Source organism: Juglans microcarpa x Juglans regia, unplaced genomic scaffold (genome assembly GCF_004785595.1).
Source record: "Juglans microcarpa x Juglans regia isolate MS1-56 unplaced genomic scaffold, Jm3101_v1.0 JmScfU0070, whole genome shotgun sequence".
Lineage (NCBI taxonomy): Eukaryota > Viridiplantae > Streptophyta > Magnoliopsida > Fagales > Juglandaceae > Juglans > Juglans microcarpa x Juglans regia.
Genome location: NW_024475814.1, coordinates 7735 through 22051, shown reverse-complemented (window position 1 = coordinate 22051; position 14317 = coordinate 7735). Strand labels below are relative to the sequence as shown.

General features: G+C 33.5%; 1 protein-coding gene across 1 annotated transcript; it reads right to left on the bottom strand.

The window, feature by feature from the left end:
* Positions 1 to 10761: 10761 nt before the first annotated feature.
* LOC121245588 (protein LIGHT-DEPENDENT SHORT HYPOCOTYLS 3-like) lies at positions 10762 to 12503 on the bottom strand. Its single transcript, XM_041143590.1, has 3 exons — positions 12157 to 12503; positions 11608 to 12022; positions 10762 to 11496 (listed from the first exon to the last, which is right to left on the bottom strand). Exons 2-3 carry the CDS (start codon positions 11847 to 11849, stop codon positions 11166 to 11168), a joined length of 573 nt encoding a protein of 190 aa, XP_040999524.1. The 5' UTR covers positions 11850 to 12022; positions 12157 to 12503; the 3' UTR covers positions 10762 to 11165.
* Positions 12504 to 14317: the final 1814 nt, after the last annotated feature.

Below are 14317 nucleotides of genomic sequence, written 5' to 3'. Positions count from 1 at the left end.
GGCGGCAAATTATTGTTAATTACATAATTTCCACTTCAATCCTTAAAAAAAATTGACAGGAGTACTATATATATATATACTAGATCTAGCTATATCGTGATCAGCTAGCTGTCTTGAATTCAAGGCAATATCATATCCGAAACTTACTCCCGAAAAGATAACGCGCAGTGCAGGCCGCCAGTCTCATCCATATTAATGTTTGATCTGTTCCTCACAACTTTTTTTTTTTTTTTTTGGGTGGGGGGTGTTTAATTTTCTTGAATCAGTAAATAATGTAAGGAAGCCTTCGTCATGATCACTTTATATTACGCCTACCTTATATAACCCCCCGGATTTTGTTTTTTTCCGAATGATTGGCGTAGAATGATCATCGATCGATCTTGCTCAAGGGCTCATTGAACAAGGCAAGGAGATTAATGTAGAATGATCATTTTGTCGGTCTGATTATGGGATTATGACAACAACCAAAAAAGGTTGGAGTGCAATATGGGTGGGTAAACTTGATCATGTAAACGTTATTTTTTTTTAAAAAAAGAAGTATATTTATTTATGCAATAAACGAAGGTAATTAAAAAAAAATGAGGCATGCCAAATCGGGGAGGATCGGGCTGGAAACGGAAGTGATGTAAAAAGGAACAAATCCCTCCTGCATGATACATCAAAGCAGTTGATCTCAATATGGACATTTCAGAAAATTTATTGATACCAAAATCGATGGGTGCACAACTTAATCAATGACTGCATCAAACAATGTATTTAATAGCATATCCCTTATTGAATTACCTTCCTACATTCTTGATTTTTACAATAAAAAAGATCCACCTCTATCTTAAACATATAATAATTGTAATAATTTTACTATATTGCTGATTCTGGAAACTCGTAACTATATTTATGTAATTTGTTTTCTTCAATTTTAAAAAAAAAAAAAAAAAAAAAAAAAAAAAAAAAAAAGTGATCCCAATATGTAATCATAATCCGATTGGAGAAGTGAAAGATCATGAGAACCAAGGAAAAGACAGACTAGCTAGGGAAGATGATACCTAAGTCAGTACTACTAGCTATACTACTGTAACCTAGCGAGCCTAGCATTTATAAATCACGACATTTAATACTCTTTACAAAAACCTGTACATTTGTACGTACGAGCTGCGAAAGACAACCCAACATTTCAGTACTGAAAGGTTTTTAAATTTGAGTATCAGACAAATTAGCATAGCTTCCAAGTTGTATATAATTAATGACACCAAACTCTCTAACATTTAATTCTCGAGAAATAATTTATATAAATTTTAAATAAGGTAAATTTTATATAAATTTTTTATAAAAAAAATAGATTTTATTTTAAAAAAATATAAAAAAAAATTATTATTTATTAGTAAAATTTATTATTTTATAAAAAATTTATATAAAATTTATCTATTTAAAATTTATATCTAATATTACTCTTAATTTTTATTATCACAGTACATATATACCTAGCTACTACTGAGCTAATCATGGTAGCTAGAAATTAATTAAAACGATATGACGTTTTAAATTAATTACGTACGCGTGTCAACACAAACTGTAGGACTGGAATAAGCTCTCCAGGCCCCTACATACAAGTAACCGGATTGGGAACATGCATGTATACTCGGATCCTAAGACAGGAAATTAACCATCAAGGGTCCTACTACCTACGTACGTACGTGCCTATGCCAGCTAGCTTATGCCTGGATAGAGAGATATGTGATCTCTAGTAGTTTTTAATATAATTGTCGTTGTAATAAATGGTGGTAAACCTAATCTATCGCGGTCAATCTTTTGGAAAGATCAACGTCCTAAATAATGCAAGGCAAGCATATTCTGCATCTCTGGTATATTAATTATTATATACGACAACGACGTACATTGGATGTCTGTTTTCACGATCGAGTGTATTCGGACCGTACGTACTACGTTTAGGAAGTTCTATTCTTAATTGACAATGGTTTTAGTTTAAATCATTAATTCATTTCAATTCATCATTATAATTTTTTTAAATTTTAATATAAAATATAATAAATAATTTAATTTTTTTAAATTTTAAAATAATAATAATATTAAAAAATAATATTTTAATAATATTTTATTATCTTAACTCAACTCAATTTAATTCATTTTAATATCCAACACACCCAATACGTGCAGAAATGCAAGTAGATATAAGCAGGATTATTTTGACCGGGAAGGAAGACACTAGCACCTTCAATTATATCGTAATAATATTTTATTTAATTATTAATTTTTAATTTATTTTATTTTATTTTATTTTATTTATATAAATAAACAAGATTTTATTTTTTATAAAAAATAATAGGTTTTGTTTAGATTTAAAGATAAGTTAAAATGAATTATAAATAATAATAAATTTATAAATTAAAATTGATAATTGAGATGAATTATAAATCTAAACCGAGATGGAATATTACAAGTGCTGGAAATCTCAAAATCAAGACTTCAAAAAAACCTAAAAATTTACCATGCATGCACGAATCCAAATGTAGTAAAACAAACTATTAGTTCTGTACAACGTTGAACCGGAACGTACTAATAGTGAAGGCCAAGGATTGATTTTTTTTTTTATAAAAATAAAAAAAAGAAACTAAAAAAATATTCTGGCATTTCAAGCAGAAGAAAATACTGGAGCACCTGCAGGGTAGAATCTCCGCTTTCTTACCAGACTACAGTCATCTCTAAGTGACATGACATGCTCCTGATTTGGTAAAAGTGAAAAAATATAACATTTTCTGATACTCTGCCAAATATATATATATATATATATAATATTGTGGTTAATCTTGGAAAATCTCTTCTTGGATTGGATTAAAGCGCGCTGGGTGAGTGTCCGTACCGAAAATGACTAATCCTAGCAGTAAAAAGTGGAAGAATGAGACACAGAATACGCCCGAGTGTCCAAGCCGTAGACAGTACAAACTCGGAAAGATGATGAGATTGGGACCCACGCGCACCATATCCAAAGCGGGAAGCCAAGCAAGCAAGCGCATTTGATGTGAACCCAACTGTCACAGTGTCCACGTGGCAATATCAACGCTAGCTGGTTGTCGACAGCGAGGCTGACGGAGGAAATGATATGGTCGTTCGCAGTCATTTTACTGTAGCAGACATTGGTGATAGGACTGCACGGGGGGACTTTCACCGCTGTAGGGTCCGGTCCATATTAGATCCCCACCGACGGCCTTTCTCCCGGTTGTCTTTTTCGTTTTCGTTTTTTTTTTTTGTCAAATTCAATGTCTTGTCTGATTGACCGTAGCATGCGGGATTCCCATACGACATAGGGTTTTCTTAACTTAATGTGTATTCCAGAGTTAAAACACCCTTCTGAGGTCTGATACATGAGAAAAACACCCTCCATTAGCATCATGATCTTCATACTCGTTAGAAGCTTTGTTTTTCTTCCCATTTGAACATTCAGATCAAAACTTTAGAGAGATCTATATAAACATGGTTTTTGAGTGAGCGAGGGTTTAAATATATGTGCTAGCTGCGAGATATGTTGTGATGAAGTTGGGGCACTTTTGCAGAAACTGCAGACAGCGTGAAAAAAGGTGAGGAGGAGTTGGTAGTCCTTTGGAGGGGCTTTTCTTTTTCTTTTCTGTTCTTCAGAGAAACGATAAAATTGCAGGCACAAGCTTAAATCATGCACTTACGGGGAACGTAAATGTTTGGGCAGCCTTTCTGCCAATTTTTTGGCGTCTATTGCCCGTTTTGTTTTTCTGCACTGGAAGACACAGTAGTATTCTGGACATGATATAGAGAACAAAGAATTAAAGCGAGAAAAGAAGATCAGGGATAACATAAACTCTTCGTGAATATGCCCACAACCGATGATGATCACTAGTTTAACCAATATATATATATATATATATATATATTACAGACATGATGAATACAGTTAATAAATTTGATTTCACTGTAAAGTACTGAAACAGTTACTAGCAGAATTTTTCAAGAACATAACGCCTATTTGGTTCCAATATTAATTTGTCACTTTTTTCTTCTAACTTTATGCATGTAAGACGATCGTGTGAAATATGTTCTTTTGCGACATTCATCCACGACACAAATTCGTGTGGTCATAATTGTCATGTTTATATAATTTATAAACTTTAAAGAGTTAAGAGTTTAATTAACTAATTAACTCAATATATATCTAACGTTTTTAGGATTTTGGCGTACTAGAGAAATATTTGATCTAAAAAGTGAATTAAAAAAAAAATTACAAACATAAAAGAACACATAATTAAAACCCCTTTGTAAAGAATTATATCGTGATTTTGAGTTATAACGGGGAAACCTATAGGTTGAATTAAAATATGTTGGTATTTATAATATGCATGAACATGATGTTAGCTAGGTTGAATTAAAATATGACAGAGAACGGCCTATAGGTTGAATTAATAAAATATGTTGGTAATATGTATATGATTAATTGAATGTTACCATCAGATCAATATTGATAGATCGTGAGTAGTTGACGTGGACGTTGGGTTTAGAAGTGTAAATTGTGGAATATTATTATCCTAAGTTTTAAAAACTTAACTAAATTAGACTCAATGATTAGTCTCAAGCAATTGTCCTGTTAAATTCCTTAGATAAACTCCTAATTTAGTTTTAATCTGATCTGATGATCTACTTCATGTCTTGTGTATATATATATATATATATATATATATATATATATATATACACACACCATGCATATATCTTGGCAATGCTAGCTCATTTAATTTCTTTATAACTTGTAGTTGGAACCCCTATCCATGGGCATTACTGAACACAAGCAGAATTCATGACTCAAAAGAAGAGCCAATTCCTTTTAGCTAGGAACCAGAAGTAGTACTGTTTTGTTTCTTTTGGGCGCATTAATACTTTTGTCTCCTCAATTAGTACTGTCCTTTTGACCATTAATTAGGGGCTTATAACTTTGTTGAGATTTTGTTTATCCTCTGATTGGTTTCTTAGTAGAAGCCATATACCTCTTTAGTATCATTAATCTATATGTATATAACAAATAATTATATACCTCTTTAGTATCATTAATCTATATGTATATAACAAATAATTAAGCCATTATATTCACTGCAAATTCACTATCTTAATTAGGCCATTTTTTACTCTTGCATTAATGGTCGACGTTGAAATTTAATTAATTCACTAGCAACATTTATAAGAGGGATCACCATAATCTCATTGAAAAAACCAAATTTCACAACCACTTAAAACCTGCCACGATATTCTTAGTAGGTTGGAGATCATAAAATCAATCACTCGATCATATGCTTACCAAAACTCTAACTAATATGAAATTTTTATTTTCTAAATTACCTCATGATTTACACTCTTAAACACCCTACTCACGGTCTTGACATTGTGGTATTAATAAGAATGGGAAAAAGATCCTCTTTTTTTTTTTCTTTTTTCCCGAACTTGAGGCCTCAAGTGCAAGGCCAACCATATATTTTTTTTTTTATAATAAAATTCTCTTTCATAATAAAACATTTCACAGATATCTATCAAGCCAAATAGCTTGAGAGAGAAAATCTAGAAAACAATCCCACCACATATCAAGTGATTCAACATTCCAAGCATGTCTAGCTAGTCTATGAGCAACCTTATTTCCTAACCTACCAACATGCAGAAATTTAAATTCAATAAACAAAGACAACATTTTCCTTGTCTCTAAGAACAAAATACCACGCATAGAAGACAAGCCAGCTTCCTTTAGAAGGTCCTAAATCAACAACAGGCAATCACTTTCAATTATAATCTTCTGAATTCCTATATTTGCACATAGTTGAAGGCCTCTGAAAATAGCTAAGAATTCAATATTCTCAGGTTCTGCCACCTCATTTTCTGCTTTGCTAGCCGCCATAATGACATCTCATTTATCATCTCTTAACACTACCCCAACACCAGCTCTATCTAGATCACTGAACATAGCCCCATCCACATTTAATTGTAGAAAGCCAGATTTAGGGGGCTTCCAACTACAGAAACTCTTTAACTCACTGCTCAACACAGTTTGCACAGCACAAAACTCATTTTTCAAGGATAAAGCATGCTCAGTTACTTGTCTCAGCTCCATACAAATTTTCGAATGTCTATTTTTCTTCTACTTGCAATTGAGACCCTCAAATTCAAACAAAATATTGAAGAAATCTTGATTCAGAAAAAAGGCCATGGTTGGTTTGATTTATAAAATTATTTGCGTTCTATCATCTATCTATCTATATTATATATATACATGCATATATATATATACATATATTTGGAATTATGGTTGCTTGAAATGTGATTCGATGCTCAGTACCGTTGTAATGGGATTTGTCCCTAATGGAATTATATATTTCCTTTGGTCTTGAGAACTTGACTAAAGTAAATATCTCAATAGGGACACTTAGATCAGAATCATGACCTTAATTTAAGGTAGTACTAGACAATCATTAGTCTCAAGGAGCTGAGCAGTAATGGGTACGTACCTCATGATGTTTTGACCATGTAATAGATTATTGATCCGACCAGGCTTAATTTGTGTGCTTATGATCAGTTGATAATATGAGCTTAATGCAGGTAATTGTGTGCTTGTTTTTTAAGCTACGAAACTAGCTTTGTTTGAGAACACAAGTACTCATGATCTCATACATTAATCAGATTATTTCATTACAATTCACAAACTATTAACTATTATTTTATTTCTGTTTACAAATTATTTCACTACTATTGATAGATGATCTGAGATATTCTTAGCATCTAAACTTGAATGTTCCTTATTTGACAGCGAAACCAGATCTGTATACTTCGTGGTGGATTTCTCAGCCTCATGAGTGTCTTGTTGATCATGTTGTGGTTGTAACCTGCAGAATGCGCTTTTTTTTGTGCTTTGTTTTGCAGTGGTGGCTGATCTGATCCCTCCAGTATCAGAGGTAGTTTTGTTGGAAGAGTTTGGAGACATTGTACAAAAATTTTTGTCACTTGCTATATTTGGTGAGAGAAATAATTATTTGAGATACTCTAGCCATAGGGTTAATGGAAGGTTATTGAAAGATTAATTGTCTTCCTTCAAAAAACTCATGTACTTTTTTTCAACTCTAAAAGGATTAATATTGCTTATGCTATCATTGCTGTTCAGATTATTTTAAATGTCAAGGTCGACAGTATTAATGCTAGGCACGTATATAGCCAGCAAGCTTAATTTAAAGCATTACTTTTAATAAGCTGCGTACGTGGTCATGTTAATTTGTCAATGACACTACGCACGTACGTACCTATATGTGTGTGTGTGTATATATATATATATATATATATATATATGTCAGCTAAATCAATGTATATTGCAATATATTTACTTTTACCCTAAGAAAGAAAGAAAACTAAAAGGTCACCTGTCTAGCTTGATGATCATGATGATCAGATTGCTTAAGTATAAATATTGCAAATATTGATCATCTCATCATTCTTTTCTTTTTGGCCGGACTTTTCATTCTTTGTCTTTGTTCCCGCACGATGACCTTTTTATCCATCATTTCAAGCTAGACAGCCAACCATGGGGCGCATGATCACCAGCTTCTTAATAATAGTGACAAGTCCTCCTCCTCCTCCTAGCTAGCTAGCTAGCTAGCTCATATATAACTGGTGCAGTTCGCTTAATTCTCACTTAATTTGGGGGACGGCAATGATTCCATCTATGAAGGTCGAACAAGCAGCGAATTTGGTCATCGACTGTCATTCCATGCAAAAGATTCTTATGATATTCGATCTTTATATATATATATATAATATATATATATATATATATAGGTTATTTTGCTATATATCTTCACTACTTTCTGAAAAAGCAAAAGATTCATCTCTAACTTTTTGTTGGCTGATCATCACTATCAGATGATGGGATAGTACTACTGATGACGATGGTAACAAAACATATATATATATGGTTAAGAAAAAACAAACATGATCGATCGATGATACATAGTACTAGCGTTAATACTACCTACTAGTACTGCACTAATCACGTTTAACGAATTAACAATCCTCTTCTGCTAATCCTGTGCTCTAATTAATTTAGTGAATGCATGAGATTTTAAGCTAAGTTCGCAGCTTAGCATAGCATTTCGCATATATATATATATATATATATATATATATATATATATATATTTTGTAGAATTCTATTTTGTAGAGTACAGGAGGCGTTAGAAAAGCATTGAAAGTAGCTAGCAATTTAGAACTTGGAACAAATATAAATATATATATATATATGTGAGAGAGAGAAACCATGATAGCTGAAGACAAATGGAATCTGAAACGGATACCTAGCTAGAATATTATCACAGATCATCACTGTGAAAGCAGGTACTCAAATTAATTAACCCAAAAATCGTTAAGATAAAAGCTAGCTAGTAAAGGATCTACCAAATTAAATTGGAAACTGCATGATTGGAATAGATGAGACTTAGGGTATGTTTGGTTCATCAATCCATCTCAACTTATCATTACAATTTTTTTAAATTCCAACACCAAATATAACAAACAATTCAATTTTATCAACTCAACTCAGTTCAACATCCAAACGTAACCTTAAGCTTTCATAGTTGCTAGTTTATGAGGGGAGAAGATATCAACAAAGTAGCCAATTCTAAAAACAAAAGACGGTCGTAGATTGATGTTTAAAAGAACTCATAAGATTACACATGCATTAACTACACTACTTAAGATTTTTCTTAAGATTCTTCATGCCAAACAATCATAAAAATATTATATCCAAATTCATTTGGGAAAAAAATTAAGGCCCCGTTTGAATTCGAAAAGTATTTCATCTCATCTCATCTCATCTCATCACTACAACTTTCTCAAATTTCTACATAAAATACAATAAACAATTCAACTTTTTCAAATATCAAAATAATAATAATATTAAAGATTATATTCTAACAATATTTTTTTTCAACTTTTATCTTTCATCTAAAATCAATATCTCATCTGATTTTTAAATCCAAACCAGCCCTATAAATAAAGAAGCATAAAGTAATAAATCCTATGCATTTACATGCAGGGCATGATAGACTACAGATAAATCGATAAAGATTGAATTGAAATCTGGTTTTGACAGAAAACATAATGATTTTTGTATTGTAGGTTAAATCAGTCAAAAGTATAACATAGCTATAAGTCAATTACGTACAAAATGAAGATAGATTGGGAAACAGAGCCAAGAAAATATATACTGGTTGACAAAGAATGTCCAGTTTAAACTAAAAAGATAAGCTGATCACTATTTAATTAAGGAAAGCATCGATCGTTCAGTACCAATATCGATCGTGAATAATAAACGTTATTTACGGCTGATAGCATATCTAAAGGTATATATGCTTCAAAAATGATTTATCTTATTTTACTACCAATTAGAGGGTCCTTTCATTTATATTAAAACATGTTAGCTGATCCTGATAAATCCAAATGATCAATAGATACTCTCTATGCAATAAAGTGGTAGCTAGATATGTATATATACATATACGTTCACATATATCCTACTAAATAACAAGAAGAAAAGTTTCATCATCATTAGCCTACGTACTTAATTATAACAGTGTTTTTTCCCCTTCTAGGTCATATTGTTGTGATGAGAACTTTCTACATCGAGCATATAGGATTCATGTGGCGTATTCTAATAAGATTAAGAAAACCAAAGAGGGATGAAATTAATTAAGGGTCATTCTCAGATCCAGATAGGTTTTTTTTTGGGCCTGACTGATTAACAAATCTCCTGACATCTGATCCATAGGTTTGTTCATCCAATCACCTCATTCGTATTTGATTACTCATTAGTGCATACATATTTTTTTCCCAGTTAGGATCAATAATAGCAGAAAGTTTGATGTTACCTTTGTCTTTTCTTCTAATTAAAGTATAGTTTCCATGATTGGAATTCTTACTAGTCCCACCATTTCAACAATAGTCTTAGTGGGTACAATTTCACTACCTCAATGCTTTTAACCTCTTTGTCAATCACCCCTTTTAGGGTGCATGCAAGCTGTTTCTAGCTCCTCTTTACGCATTGGGAAATCACCATAAATGAATCTTTAGAAGCAGATAGGTTATAGTTCATTAACACAGATAGGTTAAAGTTCATTAACACATGAGATCAAACAAATAGTTAAGATCGAAGAACAGTTAATTAAAAGCTTTGACGAAGTTACACTTGCGTGTCTGCCATTAATCTTAGTTCTTCTTCTCTAGCCGGAAAATGAAATGACAGCACCAAAGAGACAATATCTAAATTAATTGAACAGTCATAAGCACTAGGAAGATTTCAATTCTGAAAGAAGCCCAAAATAATTAGCCTAAAAGAAAACTTGTTATGATTGATCTTTCGAGATTTTATATATCTTTATTTACACTCTGATGATCTCCTACTTCTCATAACTTCTAAGACAGTAAAGTAATAAAAGTGGCAACACAAACGAGCGAAACAAGGGAGAGTCAGAAGTAAAGACACATACAGAGATGAATCAACAGATGACCAACAGTAGTACTGAAACACAACCATTAAACAAAGTATATATAGTGCTAGACATTTCTGACATATATATGTAGTGATTCATAAGTCCTTTCAAGCATTTGATTCGGAAACTTTGAAACCGAATTGCCAGCAACATCGACAAAAGAACAAGAGAAACGGAAGCAACCTTCAGAAAAGAGATGAAATCCAACACATAACCCTGCAAATCTATAGCTTTGCATAGATGAATATGCAAGTACTACATAAAACTATGAGCCAAATTATATATTCTCAGTTCCACATAGACCATATCTCCTGGTACCGTATCTCTCCCTATCACTTTTTCAGTGACAGTCTACTACCAGTGATTAGCACTGTTTGGATCAAAAGCAGAATCATGATATCTCAGATCCATAACGTTGCTTTCGTAAAACCCAACAGATTACACATACAGACGGTCTGTAATAGCTACCAACTTTTAGCTAGAAATTTAACTAACCCTAAAGACACTACTAAAACGCCATAACGCTGAAAAAGAGAAGAGGGAGTACCCATTTTGAAATTTTAGCAATTTAAGAGCTAGGGCCTGGATCGAGGAGGGTAGAATTTTCGGGAGGCCTTATTGACTTGCACCTGGGGGAGGCAGCTGCGGTGGTGGCAACTGTTGCCGGGGGCGCTTCCGCTTCTTTTTCTCATAGCTGATCCCTCTTGCTTTTGACTGCAAATCACGAACCTCACGAAGATAGAGTCTAACTGCTCGAGCCCCAAATGGGTTAGCTTCAGGCTTCCCTCCGTTCTCTTCAAAAGCAGCTCGGAGGCGTCCAATGAGCGCATCGAGGCTGCCCCAGGCCTGGCGCAGCGGGCATGGGCAAGGGGCTGGAGGATTAGGGTGGCCATAAAATGGGCAGATTGGAGTGTGCACCTTTGTCTTCCCAAATTGGTCAAGGTACCTGTTGCAATATATAAATTGCATAACCTTTCTATAGAACTCTGAACCCTTAATATGAATTAGTTTAAGCTTTTGGGAAAAAACTAGTAGTGTCGATTAATTTATGCTGTACCGGAGGAATTCAAGAACGTGGGCACCGCTGCATCTCGAGAGGGAAAGAGGAGGACGATGGTTCTTCAGGTATTGGCCGAAGGTGTTCCAGTCCCGGCGCTTCTGGTTTTCGTAGCGGCTGCCAGGAGCAGAAGCTGTTGAAGAAGAGCTTGCGGCAGTTAAGCTGTTATTGATGGTAATAGAATCAGTGATGTTGGTGTTCTCGGAGTTGGAACTCTCCATTAATTCTGGGAGCGAGTCCATGGATTTTTTTTGGGTTTTTGTTTGGTTTTTCTTGGATCTTAGAGCAACAGTAGCTTTTTTCCTAAGAAATTGTGATGATGTTGTATTTCTTTGCTTCTGCGATCTTGTACTCAAGCAGCTTCCTGCTTCTAGGATTTTGCTTCTTAAAGCTAGAATAATCTGAGGACAGTGAACTGAGAGAGGGAGAGAGATTTATTTCAGAAAAGGATGCATATATACTGTGGTTTCTTTTAGTGGAGCAATGGATGAGTCGTCTATTTTATTCGAGGCATGAAATTAATAGAATGGAAAAAGAAAAGAAGGATACCAGCTCCGATTACTATTTTTTCCTAAGCTCCAATTACTGACAGTTATTACATAATTTCCATTTTCGAGGAAAGGGAAGCTGGGAGGGAGAGGAAGGGAAATGGAGCTGCAAGTGCTGAGGCAAAACAAGATTTTGATATTAAAGATGATGTGAATAAGTGAAGAGATTGATTGGAGAGTGAAAGGACTTCTCCTCTTTACTGTCTCTCCCGTGGCCTCCCTCTCTCCTTTCACTCTATTAGAGTTTTATTTTTTGAGCAATACTAGAAAGTTTTCTTTCTTTTGAGTAATACTAGAAAGCTTGGAATTAAGGATGTTTCAGTGGCGGAATTTTTGGTTGCTTTGTTTCTGAAAATGTAAGGAATCAGTTTTTTTTTTTTTCCACTTTCTTTTTATAAAATGTTGATGCAACCCTTTTTTTTCTTAAATTCTAATTTCTTTTCCATTCAACTCATCTGATCTTACTTGTTTAGGGATTATTAAATATAACTATTCCTCTTGTTCGTACACTCGGAGAGAGAGGAAATTATGTGCTATGGCTTTTATGGAAATGGCAGAGTTAGGCAGTGGGTACTGCAGACAGGACAATGTTCGAAGGGGAAAAAATTAAGGAAATAACATGATTGTTTCTTGACTCTGTACCAGTGAATGACTGATCCTTTCCTAGGGACTAGAATGCCCTTTTTGTAAATTTTTTTTTTCTTTTTCCTCTCTTTACTTCTTCATAATTAGGGCTGGGTTCTAACTCCAGTTAGAGTGTTCATTTCCGACCTCCGACTCTTATAAGAGTCAAAGCCAAATTGAAACTTCGACTCCAACTCCGAATTGGAGTCAGAGTCCGACTCCGATCGGAGGTCGGAGCTTCGACCTCTTATAGGAGCTCCGACATAAGATCGAAGCTCGACGTGCGCTCGACGTGGCGCTCGAGCGAAACTCTTTCAAAGAGGTTCGCTCGACTTCCGTTCGACATGTCGCTCGAGCAGAATTCTTCCAGAGAGGTTCGCTCGACTTCCGCTCGACATGCCCCTCGAGCTAATGTTCAATACAACGTGTGCTCGACTTGCGCTCGACACCTTGCTCAAGCGCAAGTGTACAGTAAAAAAAATTTTAGAGTCGGAATCGGAGCTTCTTGGAGCTCTGACTCTGACTCCAACTCCGAATAGATATTCGGAGCTACTCCGAATTCTGACTCCGAATTCCAATGACTCCGACGAAGTCGGAGTCGGAGTCGGAGTGGAAGTCAGACGGAGTCAGAATTTTCAAAATTTTGCACACCCCTACTCATAATGAATACTACACAAGAGTTTGGCCTCATCGTAGTTCTTAGGATTGGTTTGATTATATAAAATTAAATTATTTTTATCTTATTTTATATAATTATTATAATTTTTTATATAAAATATAATAAAAGATTTAATTTTTTTTAAATCTTAAAATAAAAAATAATATTAAAAATTTATATTATAATAATATTTTATTTAACTTTTAATAAAATATTTCATCTCATCTAAACTGAATAACTAAACAAGACGTTAATTCCATAAAACAAGTGTCCATATTCACTTGCAAATGTATGGAAATTTTTAGACAATAATAGAAAACATAAATAGGATATAAAAGTTACTATAAGAAAAATAGATTTTTGTGGCTATTTAATTACGATAAAAAGATTATTTATGACTAAAATAGATTCATTTTGGCTGTAAATAGTCATTTTGTTAGAATTAACTGGTCACAAATAAACAGTTTTCTTGTAGTGAGTGTGGATTACGACCATTGTCTCTATTAATTTCACATAAAAAAAAAAATTAAGTGAACAAGAAATTGTGTATAAATAATCTCTATGCCCAATCAAATTTTGACAACAGTTGTTCTTCCATACCTAGATTGGCAACTGTACTTTTGATGTATTATGTCTGCTTAAAAATTTCATAAAAATAAATTTATAAATTTATATTTATATTTGCTCTCAATGTGACGTAACTTTTCTTTTCTGTGCCTAGAAAAACTATCTAAGGAAAAGTCAAGAGAGATAGGCGGGCATAAAATGAATTAATTTTGGAAATTTTATGCAACAGTTGGGTTAATAATTTTCTAAACCTAATTTAATGTACAGCCTATTTTTGTAGGCCACAAAATAAAAAACAATTAATGTTCCTAAT

Bases quoted from the DNA above. Each gene is read 5' to 3' on its own strand.
- LOC121245588 (XM_041143590.1), bottom strand. From the start codon at position 11,849: ATGGACTCGCTCCCAGAATTAATGGAGAGTTCCAACTCCGAGAACACC. The intron at 11,497-11,607 runs GTACAGCATAAA...ATATTGCAACAG, and splicing joins CACGTTCTTGAATTCCTCCG to GTACCTTGACCAATTTGGGA.